The sequence below is a fragment of the Gadus macrocephalus genome, chromosome 11, assembly GCF_031168955.1.
Source record: "Gadus macrocephalus chromosome 11, ASM3116895v1".
NCBI lineage: Eukaryota > Metazoa > Chordata > Actinopteri > Gadiformes > Gadidae > Gadus > Gadus macrocephalus.
In genome coordinates this window covers 3,378,320-3,398,167 of record NC_082392.1, presented here as the reverse complement: position 1 = coordinate 3,398,167, position 19,848 = coordinate 3,378,320, and the positions used below count along the sequence as shown (strand labels likewise).

The window sequence follows — 19,848 nt, the reverse complement described above, 5'->3', positions numbered from 1 at the left end:
TCAGCTCTGTAAACAATGCCATGCGTATCCGGTTAAGCTTAATTAGTCAATGCTAAATCTTTATTGAAAACATACTTTGGTTTGAGCGTTTGAATGCTTGGATGAATTTCTGTCAAACCCTTTCTTTGGATGTCACAAAAATAAAGCGATAATTGTGTTACCAGTTGGCAGCATTATACATAGCCGATATTGTCCAACCTCTATAAAATTCAAGTTGTAATATTCATATTAGTTTTAATATAGACGTGCTAGAACACCACCATGTTAAACCTATATGGGTAGGCGATAGCATCAAGGTGATCCAGAGGACACACGCTGGTCAGGTTATGCAAACAAGTCATTTGAGGGTTTTTGCGGCGGTGAGCTTGCAGGAATGCTGATTTGCCTGAGCTGACATGCTGCACTGAATGTAGTACGGTAGGGCTCTTGACTCCCTCCGAGGAACACACACACACACACACACACACACACACACACACACACACACACACACACACACACACACACACACACACACACACCCTCTCCCCCCTTATGTCATTGCAAAGACCGGAACCACAACTCCTTCCTGACCGCACTCATTCAAATGGTGCCTCTTGCCTTTATATATATATATAAGCCACCAGAGAGAATCGCCATCACTTTGCCATCACAGCCATGCTATTCATAGACAACTTTTGGTAAGTACTGAAACTTGCAAGAACATAATTTCAGTAAACAAACGTTGAGTTCTTGGAAGAGAAAAAATAGTAGATAACGACAGAAGCAGGCAGGATAATAGTGCAATGTGTATTCCATGAAGTGTGGGATCCAATTATATGGGACATTTTCCTGGGGGAAAATTCAACAATTTAAAACATTTTAATTAAACTTTAACTATAGCCAGAGATAAATTGTGATCTGTATTTATTTCTTTAAGATAATCCTCTAAACTTTTGGCCAATCCTTTTATTACCTGACTCAGTCAGGTAATAAAAGGATTGTATTACTCAGTCAGGTAATAAAAGGACTGGCCAAACATTTCTTATGTCTAAAATCCTTACCTATAGGAGCTATGAGACTATGTCTTCAACAATTTAAACAAAATTTAAACCTTTCTCTGTTTCAGAACGACACCAGCTGGGTGATGAGTTACGACCCTTCGATGAACTGATCTGAAGGAGATTATTTTCCGAGACACGGGGGGGACAACACAACAAGCGCTATGAAGGGAACAAACAAGCTCGCCATCTTGATCGTCACCGGCATGTTGGCGGTCACGACCGTCTTCTTCAACCTCTACATCCTCCTGATGAGCCTGCAGAGCAAGACGAAGAAGAAGTGGGCGCCGTGCGAGACCATCATCGTGGCCCTGTGCGTGGGCAACGGCGCCCACCAGCTCGTCTGCCTCGTGTGGATGACCATGGACCAGATCGACCAGCACTGCCTGATCACCCACACCTACTACACCACCGTCCTGCTGCTGCTCTTCAGCCTCAAGTTCACCATCATGTGGACCACCGCCTTCCTCACCTTCTACTACAGCACCAAGCTGGTGACCACACCCAACGAGTGCTACACCCACCTCCAGGCGGCCATCGTGAAACACGCCGCCATGGTCGTGTTCCTCATCCCCCTCATGGGCCTGGTCACCTGCATGCCCATGATGGCGGTGTTCCACGAGTTCCACACCAACGAGACCGACGCCCTCAACGAGGACTGCGGGATGATCACCCCGGACACCACCTCGGGCAAGGCGTACGACGCCCTGTACCTCGTGGCCGCCGACGTGCTCCCGGGGCTGCTCATGATCAAGTGCTGCGTCTCCATCTCGGTGCACCTGGCCATCCACCTCCAGCACATGAAGTCCAGCACCAACGGCGCCCACGCCCCCAAGCTGGGCACCCAGATGCGGGTGATCCGCATGACCCTGTCGCTGGTGCTGGTGTTCCTGTGCTTCCTGGTGGTGGACCTCTACGTCAACTACCAGATCGCCGTGAAGCACGACAACGCCATCGGGATGACCTTCTTCATCACGTCGTTCTACACCGCCCTGAGTGCCATGGTGCTGATCTACGGTAAAAAGACCTTCTGGAAGAAGCTGTCGGCGTCCTGCCTCAGCGAGCTGCCGTGTCTGCCCAGGCGAGAGGAGAAGCAAGCTCCCGCCGACCACAAATAACCAGAGCTTTTTATCAGGATTTAAAAACCAATGTTTAGAGTGTTGTTTTATTTCATGCGCCATATGGTTGCGTATTGTTACATCTCTTCCTATAGCTCTGTATAAGGTTGCGATGTGATGATAAGATGTGCCGTTTTTACTGAAATCCATATTCCTCAGAGCGTAAGGTAAAAAAGAGGACAAATCTGTGATGGGCTATTCAATGTAAAATCACATCATGCCTTTTCTGGGCTCATCACAATTGGGATTGTACTTTACCTCTTTAACATTCATGTTTAATAACACTGGGATGTGATCCAAATTGCGGTCATGCTTTGGAAACACGGATATGCTGTGACAAACTCTGGTAGTTACCATCTCAGACGTTGAAAAATACATGTCACAAAGGGCACAGCCTGTATTAATAAAACAGGGCCCACAACCCAAATCCCTTTTTATTTTTCTTGCATCTCCAAAGGTCCCTCCGAGTTCTCGCCTGTATCGCAGATGGCTGCGACTGCAAAAATAGGACAACAGCAGCCTGGAGATTCGAGAGGCCTGCTTATGCGGCTGGAGGTCTTCTGGGTAGAGCTTCCGTACCTGCTGTGAGCCGGGCGAGGTAGAGATGTAACCTACATTGCTGCCGTGCACTCGGGACTCTGGTTTTAAGTGCGTACTTGAACCGGCCGGCTCCCATGTGTGAATAGGCACAACAGAGGTGCTTTCTGAGTGTTTCTTTGTGTACATTAGTAGCTGGGCGTGACACACCCACACACACACACATACACACACACACACCACATTCACTCACTCTCACAGACTCCCCTACACCCAGTGTGCCAACCCTGGGCAAATAAAGATTTTTAAGGAGGGAAGCAGACCTCTTGCCATGGTTCATTTGCTAATACCCTCTGGCACCACCTAGTGAAGTTCAAAGTGGAGCTACAATGGGCCAGCTAATCCCGCTCCGGCGGGGCTCCACCAGAGCTCCCTTGCGGGAGGGGGGATTGGAGGTTCTGGCTGTTAAATGGCCGAGCAAGGAAGGGGCATCTCCTTCTTTGATGCCGGGGATTGAGTTGCATCCCACCCGCAGGTTGTTACCCCGTATCTCTCCCCCCCCCCCGGGAAGCCTTCACAACCCCAGACCTACAGAATGGAAACGACTTTAACGAAATGATGATGCCATTCACTCCACTAATCACATACTGCTTATATACACACACACACACACACACACACACACACACCCCCAACGGGAACACACACACTTCAAAACCACATCATTTAAAGCGCTGTTGTATCGGCGAGTACGTTTCCTCTCATTAGATAATGGAATCGATATGAACTTGTTCCCCTGGAAACCAATCCCGTAACCACAATGGACGCAGTTAGCTACACTGGTTCTTCTTTTGAGAGCAAATGGTGGATTACACCAACAACAGGATTGGAAAGGGAATGGGTGGATTCAGTGGAGATGCAGGACAAGCGCACAATAATCTTGATAATCTTGAGACTTGAGTGGTGACTAGTCAAACTCCGGTGATGTTGACCGTTTTAAATTTGCAGGGCTGATGGCCATGAACCGCGGCCAGACTTGAGTCATTTCCCGTTTCTCAATATCTGACAGAAAGGAAACAGGACCATATACTAATTAAAGATTAACCAAACTCCTACCCATTCAGTTCCCCATTTTCAAAACCTTTGTATGAACAACTTATACAAATTCGTAGGGTACAATCGAGTTGGCGCATAAGGTTTTTCTGTCAAATAGAGGTTCTATGTATTGAGTTTTGACCATGACTCGGGTCGTTTTATATGCTTCCGTTTTCTAGCCAGCCTGAGAAAACACAGTTACAGTCCAATAGAAAACTAGGTCAGGGCCACATGATACGCCTTTCCTTGCTCAGAGGAACAATAAACGAGACGGTTGGGTGTATATTCATTCATTCACTTTATTTAATTTGTTCAATTATGTGGCGTGTTCGAGAAGCTGGCAGCGGATTCATTTTGCCCAACTAAGAAAGCACGTGCAACATCAAGATAGACTCTGATCCCTGTTTAGAAAAGTAATACAATAGAAAAAAATGGTTACAAGGAAAAAAACACTGCTTACAATTTCATTAAACTTTTTCATTGGATTGATTTGATTATTTTAAATTATGCATGCATATATAGCGCTTAGTGGATTGGCATATACAGAGATGAAGGTTTTCTGAACACTTGAATAAACAACGTCTCGGTGCAGGGTGGTTGTGCAAAACAATAAAAAAGAAATCCATTAATGATGATTCAAAGTATTTCAGAAGCATCCGTATAGGAAAGTAGTTATATTATGAAATGTACTAAACTAGGAATTGGAAACCAGACTCTTTAAAGACCTTTGTGCTTGTACCGTACAGGGTGTAAAGTCAGCTCAGGGGAAGCCCTAGTCCAACTCTATGACTTAATGCATGTTGGATCGGACATGAAATGTCAACAAAAATATACTTTAATTCAGCTTCCATCACATTCACGTGTGCCATCCAGTGTCTGTCGAAGATAAAATACCAAAAACGTACAAAATAAAAGATATGGTGTGTGGGGAGGTTGGATTGTTGTTTGGTTAGACCACATAATTACAAAGAAAAAACATTTAAAAGGATAAAAATCAGTCAATATAAAACTAAGATTTCTGTTTTTCATAAAATTATAATTTCCCTGCCTTTGATCCGTCTGAAATGGTTTACTGGTTAAAAGGAGTTTAGCAATGCTCCCCTCTCAGCTATACGGACTGTTCTGGAAGGCCAGTCAACACGTTAGTGTACCAGAATCAGCCAGTGTTGATCCAAGAGATACAAAAATAGACGAGATGTACATTTGGTCATTCCCTTCTTGCGTAAATCAATCTAGAAAAATACGTGCATATATTTAACGTTCCGCAGCAGATAAAGGCATCAGTCTTCAGTTTCTGTTTCGACTCTATTTTTTTAATAGAACGTTTTCCGCTTTGTATCCTTTTGAGGAAAACAAAAATATAAAAAAATATTCCTTTCCAAACTTTACAGACATCACCAGCAGTAGGATCTCCTGTATACGTGGGACTACTCAGACACACGCGCAGCTCGTGTCCGCCCCGCGCATGGCACCTGCTCCGCCCACCGCCATCACTCAGAACACCAGATCCACCGTTAGGATGAAGTTTGCTCCGCTACAACACGGTCGACCAAGGCTGCTGTTTGTAATTGCATTTCTTTTCCTTTTCCGTTTGATTGCAGCATTTGTGCAGGCCACGGAGAGGAGGGAGGGGAGTGTGTGTGTGTAATGCTTTGTGTGTGTATCTCTCTCTCTCTCTGTGTGTGTGTGTGTGTGTGTGTGTGTGTGTGTGTGTGTGTGTGTGTGTGTGTGTGTGTGTGTGTGTGTGTGTGTGTGTGTGTGTGTGTGTGTGTGTGTGTGTGTGTGTGTGTGTGTGTGTGTGCGTGTGTGCGCGTGTGTGTGTGTGTAATGCTTTATGTGTATGTCCCTTTGTCTGTGTGTGTCTGTGTGTGTTTGTGTGTCTGTTTGTGTATGATTGTGTGTGATCTCACGGGGTGCCGTGCTCGTATGACGACGGCAACAAGGACTTCCTGGCTTTGGGGGGAGGCGGGGGGGGCTTGCTCTCTATCTTCACCGGCAGGGGAGGCGACTGTTGGGGGGGGGGGGGGGGGGAACAGAGGGACGAGTTCACACCGGATGCAGATTATTTGAGGAAAAGTTTGCCATTAAAAATGCATTGTGCGCCCGCCGCGCGCGCGCGTGCGTGGGAGGCTGTCTGTGTTTGCGCTCGTCGGGCTCCAGACGTACCTCTGAGGCGAAGTGGTGGAGGTGCTGGCTGTCGATCTCGTGGGGGTGCTTCTTGGGAGGCATCGGCGGGGGCGCCCCCGAGGGGTCCGGGGGGGCGGCGCCGCCGCCGTCGACGCCGTCGCTGAGCAGAGACGAATAACCTGCGTAGGGGGGAGGGAGACGCTATAGATCTCTGCCCACGCGTGCGTCTGTGTGTGCCTAACCCGTCCGCTCCGTGACGCGCGTACACTCGCCGTGCGTACAGCATCGATTTTTTTTTTGTGGTTGTGTTTTTTTTTTTTGTATTTCTTCGGTGGAGCGAGACGGTTTCTTTGTGTTCTTTCTTGTGTGTTGAAGGGACCGCTAACAGTCTGTTGTTGTGCAGAGAGAGAGAGGGGGAGAGAGAGAGGGGGAGAGAGAGAGAGAGAGAGAGAGAGAGAGAGAGAGAGAGAGAGAGAGAGAGAGAGAGAGAGAGAGAGACAGAGAGAGACAGAGAGACGAGAGCGAGAGAGTGAGAGAGACACAGAGGGAGCGAGAGAAACACGAGGGAGACACCGAGAGCGAGGGGGAGAGTGAGAAAGAGCGCGCGCGAGAGGGGGAGATAAAGAGCGCACGCGAGGGAGAGACAGAGAGAGACAGAGAGGGAGAGAGACAGAGACAGAGACAGACAGAGAGAGAGAGAGAGAGAGAGAGAGAGAGAGAGAGAGAGAGAGAGAGAGACGAGAGAGACACAGAGGGAGCGAGAGAAACACGAGGGAGACACCGAGAGCGAGGGGGAGAGTGAGGGAGACAGAGAGATCGAGGAAGACACAGAGAGAGAGAGAGCGAGCGAGCGAGAGCGAGTGGGTGTGCGGTGGACGTACTGGAGCTGCGCGGCGTGCCGGGGGAGGCGGGCCCGGCGCCCAGGGGGCTGGACGGGATCAGCTGGGAGGCGGGCCCCTGGAACAGGGAGAGCGTGAGCCGGCGGTCACCCAGCTGGAGGCTCTTGGGCCGCTGCTGCCTCTCGGGGGGGGCCTGGCGACCAGAGGGGGGGGGGGACGGGGGGGGGACAGACAGACATACGTTAGCGTGTGCTCAACGGACACGTCGCCACGGAAACCGAGCGGTCTCCTCGCGGCCAGAGCCAGAGGGAGACGGTGTGGACTGACGCTAGATCAACACAACACTTATCCATTTTAGAGATAATTAATTCCCCACCATATGCCAGGGTAGATTGGTGATTTATAAACGGCAGGGCTTTTATAATTAGCGTGATAATAACAAGTTAACCGCAATCTTATTTTAACTAAATCAATGAAAATGTACGCATTAATGCACTTTTTCTTTTTCTGCCGACAGAATGTCAACATTCTTATCAGTTAATCTTTGTTTTTAGTTCCCCTGCTTTACATTCAATTACACTTGCAGTAAGTGACTGCCTGATTACAATTGCAGTAAGTGACAGCCCGTTTAATATCCCCAAATCTGTGGTGCTACTTATTTGAATTTAACAAGGCTTGTAGTAACTGCATGCTTACAATTCCCGAATCTGTGTTGTTCCCAAAGTTTCATAGTCAACCCACACTGAGTGAGTCAATAAAACTCCCTCAAGATCACTTGGGTCTAGTTTTTGCTTATTAAATACATTTGGTATGAATGATATGAATGATGATGTGTCATTCCATTTGATAATCTCATTTAACTTCAATTGGAGTGGATTTAAAACAGAATTAAAGAAATGTGATTAATGCTATTAATACTACTCACAAATACTATGCGATTAATCGCGCTAACATTTCTTAATCGTTTGACAGCCCTAATAAACACACACGGTTTTAATTCTAATAAATACAGCGGTAAACGTCTGCTCTCCAGCGTCTCTGCGGTGCTGGTCTGATGTGTCCTTCACAAACAAGACATTTAATCTAAGCGATGTTTGCAAACAAACAGTAAACATTAAACCGGTGCGGTGCTTTAAAGGGCGAGTCAATTTGCTATTGAAATGTCTTTGCTGTGTTTATCTGGTAAATATTAGCGGATCTCCACGACCTCAAGATTGTGTGGGTGAAGATTTCGGTCAATGCTGGCCTTCGCGCCGGCGACTCAAAATGGCTGAGCCTTCACATCCTGGTCATGTCTGTTCTCATGCATTTTCTCATGCGTTTTCTCATTCCTGTCCTCACGCCTGTCCTCACGCCTGTCCTCGCGCCTGTCCTCGCGCCTGTCCTCGCGCCTGTCCTCGCGCCTGTCCTCGCGCCTGTCCTCGCGCCTGTCCTCGCGCCTGTCCTCGCGCCTGTCCTCGCGCCTGTCCTCGCGCCTGTCCTCGCGCCTGTCCTCGCGCCTGTCCTCGCGCCTGTCCTCACGCCTGTCCTCACGCCTGTCCTCACGCCTGTCCTCACGCCTGTCCTCACGCCTGTCCTCACGCCTGACTTCATGCCTATCCTCATGCTTGTCCTCACGCCTGTTCTCATGCCTATCCTCATGCCTGTTCTCATGCCTGTTCTCATGCCTATCCTCATGCCTGTTCTCATGCCTGTTCTCATGCCTATCCTCATGCCTGTTCTCATGCCTGTTCTCATGCCTATCCTCATGCTTGTTCTCATGCCTGTTCTCATGCCTATCCTCATGCTTGTTCTCATGCCTGTTCTCATGCCTATCCTCATGCTTGTCCTCATGCCTGTTCTCATGCCTATCCTCATGCTTGTTCTCATGCCTGTTCTCATGCCTGTTCTCATGCCTATCCTCATGCCTGTTCTCATGCCTGTTCTCATGCCTATCCTCATGCCTGTTCTCATGCCTATCCTCATGCCTGTTCTCATGCCTGTTCTCATGCCTATCCTCATGCCTGTTCTCATGCCTGTTCTCATGCCTATCCTCATGCTTGTTCTCATGCCTGTTCTCATGCCTATCCTCATGCTTGTCCTCATGCTTGTTCTCATGCCTGTTCTCATGCCTATCCTCATGCCTGTTCTCATGCCTGTTCTCATGCCTATCCTCATGCTTGTTCTCATGCCTGTTCTCATGCCTATCCTCATGCCTGTTCTCATGCCTGTTCTCATGCCTATCCTCATGCTTGTCCTCATGCCTGTTCTCATGCCTATCCTCATGCCTGTTCTCATGCCTATCCTCATGCCTGTTCTCATGCCTGTTCTCATGCCTATCCTCATGCCTGTTCTCATGCCTGTTCTCATGCCTATCCTCATGCCTGTTCTCATGCCTGTTCTCATGCCTATCCTCATGCCTGTCCTCATGCCTGTCCTCATGCCTGTTCTCATGCCTATCCTCATGCCTGTCCTCATGCCTGTTCTCATGCGTGCACTAATGCCTGTTCTGATGTGCGTGCCTGTTGAGAACGACGCAGTCTGAGTCGATCCATTATGCATGAAAACAAATCACAGCCATTATGATTTTAATTTTTTAAAAGCTATTGAATTTTGCTTCACGAGATCTAAACCCGAGTTGAATTCATGGCATTGAAATATTATTCGTTTGGATTTCACCTCTTTTGAAATTCAGATATGGCATTTCAAACATTTCAGATACAAACTTTTATGAAAAATCAAAAGGCCAGACATTGAAAGTGCAATACTCATTGCTCATATTCAAGGGGTCAAAATACGAAGCAGAACATTCAGGCCATAAAAAAATACAACTCAAGTACCAGAGCATTCCAATGACAGGCCTGAGCAATCTAGATGTTGTGTAAAGAGAGGTTTCAACCCCTGGGAAACACTGCTTATTGAGCTCAGAGTCTGAATATACCTAACCGACACAAACCGAAACACTTACCCATCGTTCTTTCTGTCAGCCATCGCTGGGTTTAAATCTCTAGCATTTTTTTTTGATCACATGACTGAAAGACGGCGCTCTGATAGGCCGCCAGATTTGATTGCGTTCAAGGCCTGTCCTCTGAATGCCCTGCTCCTGCGGTTTGAATTTTAATGGCTTGAATTCTCTGCTCCGTAATATGACCCCTTGAATATGAGTAATGAATACCTTATTTCAAATATCTTCACCTTGAATTTTTCTATCTGAATTAGTAAACATTCAAAACATTGAAATAACTTAGAATTATGAATAAAAAGTAGTAGTTTCAAAGTAATTTCAAATAATACAGATGACTGTTTTCAAATTGTAATATTTCAATGTTTTGAAATCAATTTCCATACAGACAATTAAATGGCTTTTTAATTCAACTGCAGCCAAAGTGATTTGCTTACATAATTATACGTCATCATTGTCACTTTGCCGTCCACACAGAACGTGTCACGTTTTTTTTTTTCACATGATGGCGGCAAAAGCAGGTCAAAGGTCAAAGGTCGTACCTCGTCTGTGTCGGACGGCCGCTCCAGCAGCACCTGGGACTTGCTCACGCTCCACTCCTTCCTGTTCCTGCGACCAATCCGGTTGTCCTCCAAAGCAGAGTGGGGCAGGACAGACGACCGCCGGTCAGCGGGACGGGACGACAAGGAGCTGAGGGAGGGGGGAGAGAGAGGGAGAGGGAGAGGGAGAGGGAGAGAGAGAGAGAGAGAGAGAGAGAGAGAGAGAGAGAGAGAGAGAGAGAGACAGACAGACAGACAGCGAGACAGAGAGACAGAGAGACAGACAGACAGACAGACAGACAGACAGACAGACAGACAGACAGAGACAGCGAGACAGAGAGACATACACAGACACACAGCGACGGAGAGAGAGAGATGTAATCGTGATTAGAAACGGTAAGGCAATCTCACCCAAACAACCCAACAAACAAACAAACACACAAAACAGTGTGGGAGGGGGGCGCCGGGAGCCCGGCGTGGGACTGACTCCTGGGACGAGAGGCGGGGCGGCGTGACCGAGCCGTTGGAGGAGGCGTTGGAGGCGATGGAAATGGTGGACATTCGCCGCAGCTGGGAGGACATGATGTAGGGCATCACCACCGAGCCCACACGGCTCTTCTTCCCCTCGGTCAGCGAGCAGGGCTGGGGGGGGGGGGGGGGGGACACACACACACACAGGGGTTAGGCTTCGTGACAGTGGTGGTGGTGGGGGGGGGGGGGCTCTTGGCAGAGGGGGACACAGCGGCACCATGACAACCGGTCACACTGGGCTTGAACAAACTAAGATTTATGGCGGCTGCACTCAAAATAACAGCGCACTCCACTGCTCTCCGCCGATCGGGCAAGGGGATTCGATACACGCCCGTCCGGACCGGGCGATGGCGTTCGCTGGCACACACCCCTGATTCCTCCCCCTCCCCCCGTTCATATTAAAGTGAGTCGGGGGCTGGATGCTCACCAGGGTGATGACGCCGTAGTGCTTCTCCACTTTCTCCCGCAGGTCGGCGAAGCACGTGACCAGGCGGTTGTGCAGCGGTTTCAGCGTCTCCGTCGACTTCTCGCCGTGGATGCGGATGCCTTGGTCCAACAGCGGGATCTGAGGAGGGGGGGCACAGCTGGAGCGCGTGTGTGTTGACGTGTTTGTGTGTGTGTTGACGTGTTTGTGTGTGTGTGTGTGTGTGTGTGTGAGTGTGTTGACGTGGTTGTGTGTGTGCGAGTGTGTTGACGTGTTTGTGTGTGTGTGTGTGTGTGTGTGTGTGTGTTGACGTGTTTGTGTGTGTGTGTGTGTTTTTTTGTTTGTATGTTGTTGTTTTTTTTTGTGTGTGTGCGTGTATGTGTGGCCGTGCGTGTGTGTGTGAGGTCTTTCATTTGGAGATTCATTTTTTGATGTGTGTGTGTGTGTTTTTGTGTGCGTGGGTATGTTTTTTTGTGTTTGTGTGTTTTTGTGTGTTTGTGCACATGTGCGTGCCTGCGTGTGTTTGTGTGAGGGCTTTCATTTGGAGATGAATCTGTTGCTGTGTGTGTGTGTGTGTGTTTTTGTGTGTGTGTTTGTGCACGTGTCTGGCAGGGCTTTCATTCAGAGATGAATCTGTTGCTGTGTGTGTGTGCGTGTGATTGTGTCTTTGTTTTTGTGTGTGTTTGTGCACGTGTGAGGCAGGGCTTTCATTCAGAGATTAATCTGTTGCTGTGTGTGTGGGGGTGGAGGTGGGCGGGCAGGGTGATGATGATGATGATGATGATGATGATGATGATGATGGCGCTGGGGGGGGTGGTGGGCGTGGGGGTGATGATGATGGTGACGGGGGTGGGCGTGGGGGTGATGATGATGATGGTGACGGGGGTGGGCGTGGGGGTGATGATGATGATGGTGACGGGGGTGGGCGTGGGGGTGATGATGATGATGGTGACGGTGGTGGGCGTGGGGGTGATGATGATTGGCCGAGGGTGAGTTATGCCGGAACTAACCTGCAGGGCGATGAGCTGCTTCAAGACCTCGATGCGCTCTAGGTCCTCTGGGTGTTCCTGGATGTACGTGGGGGTGAAGAACGCCTGGGGGGGATGAGAGGACACACACACACACACACACACACATCAGGCACATCGCCAACACACACATGCACACACACACACATCAGGCACATCGCCAACACACACACACACACATCAGGCACTCACACATCAGGCACATCGGCACACACACACACACACACACATCCGGCACTTCGGCAAGCAGACACACACACACACACACACACACATCAGGCACAACGGCAAAGACTCACATACACACAAACACACACACATCAGGCACATCGCCAGCACACACACACACATCAGGCACATCGGCACACACACACACACACACTGACACACACACATCCGGCACATCGGCAAGCAAACAAACACACACACACACACACATCATCAAACACACACACACACACACATCAGGCACATCGGAAAACACACACATTAACACCAGTCACACCGGCAAAGAAAAAACACACACATCGGCAAACAAACACACACAAAACACATACAGTATATGCCCGCACGAACACACGTCACAAACATAGTGTCCATAACAAAACATACAACATATGCATGTCGAGACACACACACACACACACACACACATACACACACACACACACACACACACAGTCTTAGAGCCGTTCCCGTTAGGATTGCTAAGGTAATGGTTGGAATGCGGCCACGAGCGTCGATTAGTTGGCTCTGGCAGCGTGACGGCGAGCGGCCGCGGGCGCCGCTCCGCTCCGCCGGAGATAGCGCTGCAGCCGTCACACTGGGGGGTGGGGCAGCCGGGCAAATCGAGGGCTCCACCCGGCGCTGCTACCCGCTAATCCTGCGCTGCGGGTCGTGCCGCCGTTACAGCTGCTTCCCCCACCCCCTTGTTCTGTTGAGCGAACCGCACTCCTGTAGGGCTCTCCCCAGAGCCCGGGGCGTGCTGAGGAACACGCTGATGGTTTGAAGTTCGCTCTTCTTCTCCGAAAACGGATTTTAGATCCGGAGAATGAGGATGAATAAACACACCACATGAGGATTAATAAAGCCTGCCTCTCTCTCTCTCTCTCTCTCTCTCTCTCTCTCTCTCTCTCTCTCTCTCTCTCTCTCTCTCTCTCTCTCTCTCTCTCTCTCTCTCTCTCTCTCTCTCTCTCTCTCGGACGGGATGGAGATCTCAGGGCTGACCGTTAGTTCGGCAAATCAATGAGATGAGGGGAAAAAACTAAAGATGAATCTCAAGGCTGCTGTAGGCAATATCTGAGAGAAAGATTTTGAAAGTGAACCACCCTAAACAACCCTCCCTCTCTGCTCCCTCCCTCCCTACAGTCTCTCCGCTATTGAGAAGTTCTGCATTTCCTGTAAACTTGATTAACCGGCCACGGGCGGATACACCGACTGTGAGCGTTCTAAAATCGAAACGGGCTATCCAGAGGCAGGCGCAGTAAAACCTTACCTTCACCACCTTCAATTGTGTTATTTATTTTCACCGCAAATAGGGACATTTAAAGATCCCAGTGGCCAGTGTCGTTTGTCTCCCCGTTTCCCACCCGAAAGGATCCACTACGCCGGATAGAAGTCCCTTCTAACGAGACGCCTCCATCCACTTACTAAGTGTGGCGACACATACAGGGGTGTCAAAACAAAGTGACGAAATACCACTTCCACCGCGTCGGGGGGTGGGCAGATGATGGCCGGTGGAGGCAGCCTCACCTCGCCCCCGAGTCAAACTGATTGGACTCTGGGGCTGGATGAGGCTGCACACCAGTGCTACATTGAGCCATCAATGTGCACACAGGTTCAACTTTCTTCGGACAAATTGTACTTATCGTAAGTCACTTTGGGCCAAAGTATCTGCCTACAGCCCTGAATGTAAACCAGCCATCGCCACACACACTCGTGGCTCTCCTGCTTCACGTAAAAAAAAAAACGTCCCCGGCAAAAGCCACCCAGGTGTGGGGGTGGGCGCGGGCAGCAGTGACCATCGGCACACACACACACACACACACACACACACACACACACACACACACACACACACACACACACACACACACACACACACACACACACACACACACACACACACACACCTTCTCGTAGTTGGAGAAGCCGCCCATGACGGCGGGGTCCACGATGCCGTTGAGCATCATGGACAGCGGGTGGACGGCCTGCGAGCGGTCGCACGCCTGCTGCTGCACCAGGTTGCTCAGCTTCTCGTTGGCCATCTCCATGGTCTCCACCGCGTTGGCCAGGGGGCTGATCTGCTCCTGTGAGGAGGAACACACGCATCATCGCGACCGACATGAGAGGGAAACAGTGGAGTGGTGAACTGGTAAGGTAAAATCCTGGCTCATGGAGAATTTAGAATCCTAGTGGCACAAACCCGCTCTTCTCCCACGTGTTGTTGTGTTTGTGTTTATTTATCTCTCGGCTCAATATGCTGTTAATATAGAAAGTGAGGGTAGGGCATTTTCTTTTCTTTGCAACAATGTTTTTATTGATGATGTTTATTGTTTTATGTGGACGTATGTCCTGTCTCTCAACATCAAGGACCATGATGGAAATAAGTGCTGGCACTTTGTCATGTTGTTTTCTATCCCTTGGAGATGTCTGTATTCCAAATCAAATCAACAGCAAAGGGAAGATGGGGAGCTAGACCAGTGGTCCTCAGATGGGGGTACTCGTATCCTTAGGGGTATTTTGGAGTACTGCAGGGGGTACTAGTGAAAAGCTAGACAAAAGAAAAGCAACGAGAGTGAGCGAGTGGTTGAAACGTAAATCTGACAACAAGGAGAAAGGAGAAAACGTGAGAAAGAAAGCGTGTCCAGAAACTGATGAAAGTGTCATCAGTTTCAGGAAGAATATGTTTTAATGGGATTCCCCTCTACATACTCTGACCCTCCCCGTGCATTGCGCTTTTATTGTGGGGAGGCATTAGCCACCAGTTGCATGAAGCACATGCCCATGTTTCTCACTAAATTGTGAGTATTTGCACCCTTTTAAGGTTCATGTTTACACTGCCAAATAGAAAGCACGCACATTATTATTTGTATTATATCAACAGATTCATTGCCGTGTGTGTCTTGTTTTCATCATTTATTTTCATTTTATTAATTTTTCTGTTTTGTGCTGGTACTCTGCTGAACGAATATCTAAGAGAGGGTACAACAGGAGAAAAGATTTGAGAACCACTGTGCTAGACGATGCCGTATACCTGCAAAGAACAGCGAGGTAATGGAGTTGTGTGTTTGTGTTTGTGCGTGCGTGCGTGCGTGGGAGGGTGGGTGGGTTTGCGTTTCAAAACGTACCACCGAGGCCGACTTCACCTCAAACCATTTGAGTATTCCGGGGAAGGGATACGCGGTGATGTAGGTGGTCCTCTCGATCCACATGGTCTGCAGAACACAAAGACACGTTGATGCCCATTACTCATATCAGAGGAGGGCCGTGAAACACAAAGGCTTGGGCTTCGGGCCAGTGGAGAACATTAAGGGGGGGCTTCATCTCAGCTCGCGCTAGTTCATAGCAGATATATGAAAATCTAATATGAAAAGCAAATATGAAAAAACAAACCCTAAGCTAAACCCAATACATCAGGTACCGACCGCAAACTCGTTGTCCGGGTCCTTTTCTCCTTTCCGGAACGGCCGGGAATACTGGAACTGGTCCACTTCATTGGTCCTGTAATAGCTGGGAGGGGAAGGGCACGGTGTGTGTGTGTGTGTGTGTGTGTGTGTGTGTGCGTGTGAGTGTGTGTGTGCGTGTACGTGCGTGTGCGTGAGTGTGTGCGTGTGCAAGCGTGAGTGTGTGTGTGCGAGAGAGAGGGAGAGAGAGAGAGAGTTTAGAGATTAAACGCTGCCCGCCATGAATCCGGGAGGATATTTACGAGCTCATAAATCAGCCCGTCAAGTACAGCGGCGTTCGCCTACTTTAATATCTGCTCTGGAACCCCCCCTTGTCTCTGAACTGCTGAGGCACGGTGAGAACGGGCTTCACCGTGAAGCACTGGAGGTCTGGGGGGGGCGCGGCACTAAGGAGGCAAGCTGCCGTCAAGGGGACCGCGACACGGGGACAAAGGTCGCCCCGCCGTCCACCGCCGTTATTTGGGGGGCGCAAAACACGCTCTATGAGAACAAGCATCAAGCGTCGTCAGTGTGAAGGATACGCTGGCCGGGGGAGTTGAGGATGGCGTCCCCGGGGGGAGCCGTGCTCGTCATGCGGACACCGTTGGGGAACCCGGAGAGAACCTTCACGCTGAAGTCCTCCAGCCACTCGTACTCCTTCCCCCGGTAGATGAAGGTCTTGTTCTGCACGGGGGGCGGGGAAAAAGGCGACGTGTGGAATTATAGATGCATGTACTTTTTTTGCACACTTGGATGGATGGCCAGTCTACGCACCAGCGTCTGATATAATGAGGCATCTATAATAATTATGTGCTGCATTGGCTCCGGAGGTAGAGCGGGTTCGACAACCTTCCTGGAAACAGCAGGGTTGCTTGTTCCGAGTGTCGAGCTGTCCCTCAGCAAGACACTTAACACTAACTGCTCCCGACGAGCCGGTCGACAGCCCCCCCGATATGAATGGGTGAATGTTACGCAATATTGTAAAGCGCTTTGAGAGGCCACTGGTTGGAAAAGCGCTGCATAAACGCAGCCCATTTACCATTAGATGAATTCCAATATGTGGGATAAGTGTGAGAGCGTGTTAGGCAGCGCTCCCTGCAGGCGGAGCGGAGCTGTGCTGGGACGGGTGCAGACGTCTTACCCGGAGGAAGGAGGGGAAGCCCTGGCCGTAGTACCCCACGGCAAAGTACTCTGGCTGGGGCCGCATGGCATGCATGATGTTCTCAAAGAACTGGGCCTGCTGCTTCTGTGGATGACATCAGGGGGAGAGAGTTGAGGGGGAGAGGGGCGACGGGGAGAGAGTTGAGGGGGAGGCTGGCGAGGGGGGAGAGAGTTGAGGGGGAGGCTGGCGAGGGGGAGAGAGTTGAGGGGGAGAGAGGCCAGGGGGAGAGAGTTGAGGGGGAGACTGGCAAGGGGGAGAGAATTGAGGGGGGAGAGAGGCGTGGGGGAGAGAGTTGAGGGGGGAGACTGGCGAGGGGGAGAGAGGCGAGGGGGGAGAGTGGCGAGGGGGAGAGAGTTGAGTGGGAGAGAGGCGAGGGGGAGAGAGTTGAGGGGGAGAGAGTTGAGCGGGAGAGAGGCGAGGGGGGAGAGAGTTGAGGGGGAGAGAGTTGAGGGGGAGACTGGCGAGGGGGAGAGAGTTGAGGGGGAGAGTGGCGAGGGGGAGAGAGTTGAGCGGGAGAGAGGCGAGGGGGAGAGAGTTGAGGGTGAGATAGGCGTGGGTGAGAGAGTTGAGGGGGAGAGGAGCGAGGGGGAGAGAGGCGTGGGGGAGAGAGTTGAGGGGCAGAGGCGCGAGGGGGGAGAGAGGCGTGGGGGAGAGAGGCGTGAGGTAGAGGGGCGAGGTCGGATGGCCCCGATCGCGCGGTAGAGACGCTCACCCCGCGCTGCTCTCCCAGGCACAAGGAGACGGGCTGCATTTTTAATACCCCCATGCATTACTCATTTATTCACAAGCAAATACCGCAGCGGTTTGGGTTCCGTTCGGGCAAAAGTGTTGATCATGTCGCTTGGCAGCGTGCCAAAAACAAAAACAAGAGTGGCTGCATTAAAAACGGCGATAAAGTATTAAACGTTTTATAAATAGTTCAATGACAAACACAACAGTGAGCATGGCCTTGTTTTTCTTCTTTTTTTCCGGAAAGTGCGTCTTGAGGAGGGGGGAGGAGGTGGCCGGGAGAACTCTTATCTGCTGCTTCCGTTTCCTCCAGTCGTTGCCTTTATGTCCCCCTCCCTCCCCCCCCCCCCCCCCCCCCCCCCCCCCACACACACACACACACCCCCCCACGGTGCCCCGACTGCTTAGCGTCAGCAAGCCTTTAAAGCCACACACACACACACACACACACACACACACACACACACCGCAGCGGACACTGGCTACACACTGCAGGAGGCTACAGTGTGCAACAAAACCAAAAAAGACACAAACAATTACTAATGGTGCCCTCGTTGCGTTTTGCAGAGGGAGTGGGGTTGGGGGGGGGGAGGCAACCTGTATGAAAACCGCACTCACGCTGATTAACCCATGAGAGCCGAGGTAACAGGGAAGGGGAATAGAAAACACACAAACGACGACAACAACAACAACATAAACAACCAGCATGGCACTTCTCCATCTCCTCATCTCCATGCAGAAGTGATTAAGTGCATTCACAACCACAGAAAACTGTGTGTGTCTGTAGGCCCCGCCACCACCTAGATCGTGCCGCGACGCTGCTTAGCTTAGTGCTGGTGGAGTCACTTACTAGTAGCTGGCTGAGCTCCATGAAGTCAAACATCTGGCTCTCGTGCATCTTGGCCAGCTGTTTCCCAAGCTCGATGGCCTTCTCCCACATCTGGACAGACCGCGAGTACAGCACTCAATTAAAAACGGAGACACACACACCCAGACGCACAGAGTCGGTGTCAATGGGCCATCTGTCCACCTTCAGATAATCTCATTGCGCGAGATTGTTCTCCGTTGACTGTCACAGACGGATACACACTCGCGCGCACACATACACTCACGCACGCATGCACGCGCGCACACGACACACACACGCAACACACCCGCATGAACACGTTTGTGTTGAGAGAAAGCTGCACCAACGTCGTTACGTGAAAGGATACACTTTCGCACTCCCTCACGCCCACACATTCACTGACGCATACACGCGCACACGCATTGACACGCAAGCGCACAAGCACAGCCACGTCCACACGTTTTGCGTTGAGTGAAATCTGCGCCAACGTCGTTACGTGGAACCTATCGTAACCTCTGTCGGCAGGAAACAATGAAGTGATGCAGGGCGTCTCCCCTTAGCTCACCTTGCCCTTGTCCAGGTAGCAGATGATCTCCTGGAACAGCCTCTCCTTCAGCTCCTGCTGGGTCCATATGTGCTGCCCGTCCCGGGGTATCAGGTGGGGGAGCGCAGGGCTTGTCGGACCACTACGGGGGGGGGAAACGACATATTTTCTGCTTTTAAAACGCGATCGGTCATCGTGGCGACATCAGACCCCCCCCCCCCCCCCCCCCCGAAACGTCCACTAAGTGGCCGAGCGACGGTAAAAAAGACGAACGACAGGTGAGTCGCAGGGGGTGTCTGGGAGACCTCCAGCAGCTCAGCGTGCAGCAGCAGGGTGTAGGCCGCCTCCGTGTAGTTCTCAGAGTCCAGGTGCAGGTCCCGCAGCTTGTACAAGTACCTGGGGACAAAGGAAGGGGTGAAAGGTCAGCACCCACACGCCGTTCTCCCCCCCGGGGCTGTCGCGTCGCCGGTGGCGCTCCCCTTCTCTCAAAGCTTACCGGATGTAGATGTCCTCCCTCTGCTTCTCCTTGTAGAAGTTCTGTCACAACACAAGATTTGACATTGTGGTTACACACAGGACGTGTACAATGGCCTCATGTGTCTGCCTGAGCTGTATGGAGCCTGGCAGCGGGGGGGACGGGGGGACTAGAGGTGGAGGGCGGGGCAGAGTGACGGCTCTGTGG

The 19,848-nt window shown here is 50.7% G+C and overlaps 2 protein-coding genes across 2 annotated transcripts in view; one reads left to right on the top strand and one right to left on the bottom strand.

Moving 5' to 3' along the window:
* The first annotated feature begins 537 nt into the window (after positions 1-537).
* Positions 538-3,246, top strand: LOC132467502 (uncharacterized). Its single transcript, XM_060064827.1, has 2 exons — positions 538-680; positions 1,109-3,246. The coding sequence occupies exon 2, from the start codon at positions 1,205-1,207 to the stop codon at positions 2,156-2,158; it is 954 nt and encodes a 317-aa protein (XP_059920810.1). The 5' UTR covers positions 538-680; positions 1,109-1,204; the 3' UTR covers positions 2,159-3,246.
* An 818-nt stretch (positions 3,247-4,064) lies between these two features.
* Positions 4,065-19,848, bottom strand: part of dock5 (dedicator of cytokinesis 5) — a 38,998-nt gene continuing 23,214 nt past the window's right edge. The window contains 20 exon segments of the mRNA XM_060064786.1: positions 4,065-5,798; positions 5,957-6,096; positions 6,799-6,949; positions 10,240-10,387; positions 10,724-10,878; positions 11,195-11,332; positions 12,202-12,285; positions 14,352-14,528; positions 15,570-15,656; positions 15,867-15,951; positions 16,191-16,213; positions 16,216-16,274; positions 16,427-16,568; positions 17,026-17,130; positions 18,626-18,715; positions 19,188-19,286; positions 19,288-19,308; positions 19,472-19,562; positions 19,663-19,703; positions 19,752-19,842. Coding sequence (XP_059920769.1) covers positions 5,697-5,798; positions 5,957-6,096; positions 6,799-6,949; positions 10,240-10,387; positions 10,724-10,878; positions 11,195-11,332; positions 12,202-12,285; positions 14,352-14,528; positions 15,570-15,656; positions 15,867-15,951; positions 16,191-16,213; positions 16,216-16,274; positions 16,427-16,568; positions 17,026-17,130; positions 18,626-18,715; positions 19,188-19,286; positions 19,288-19,308; positions 19,472-19,562; positions 19,663-19,703; positions 19,752-19,842 — 2,029 coding nt within the window. The 3' untranslated portion in view covers positions 4,065-5,696.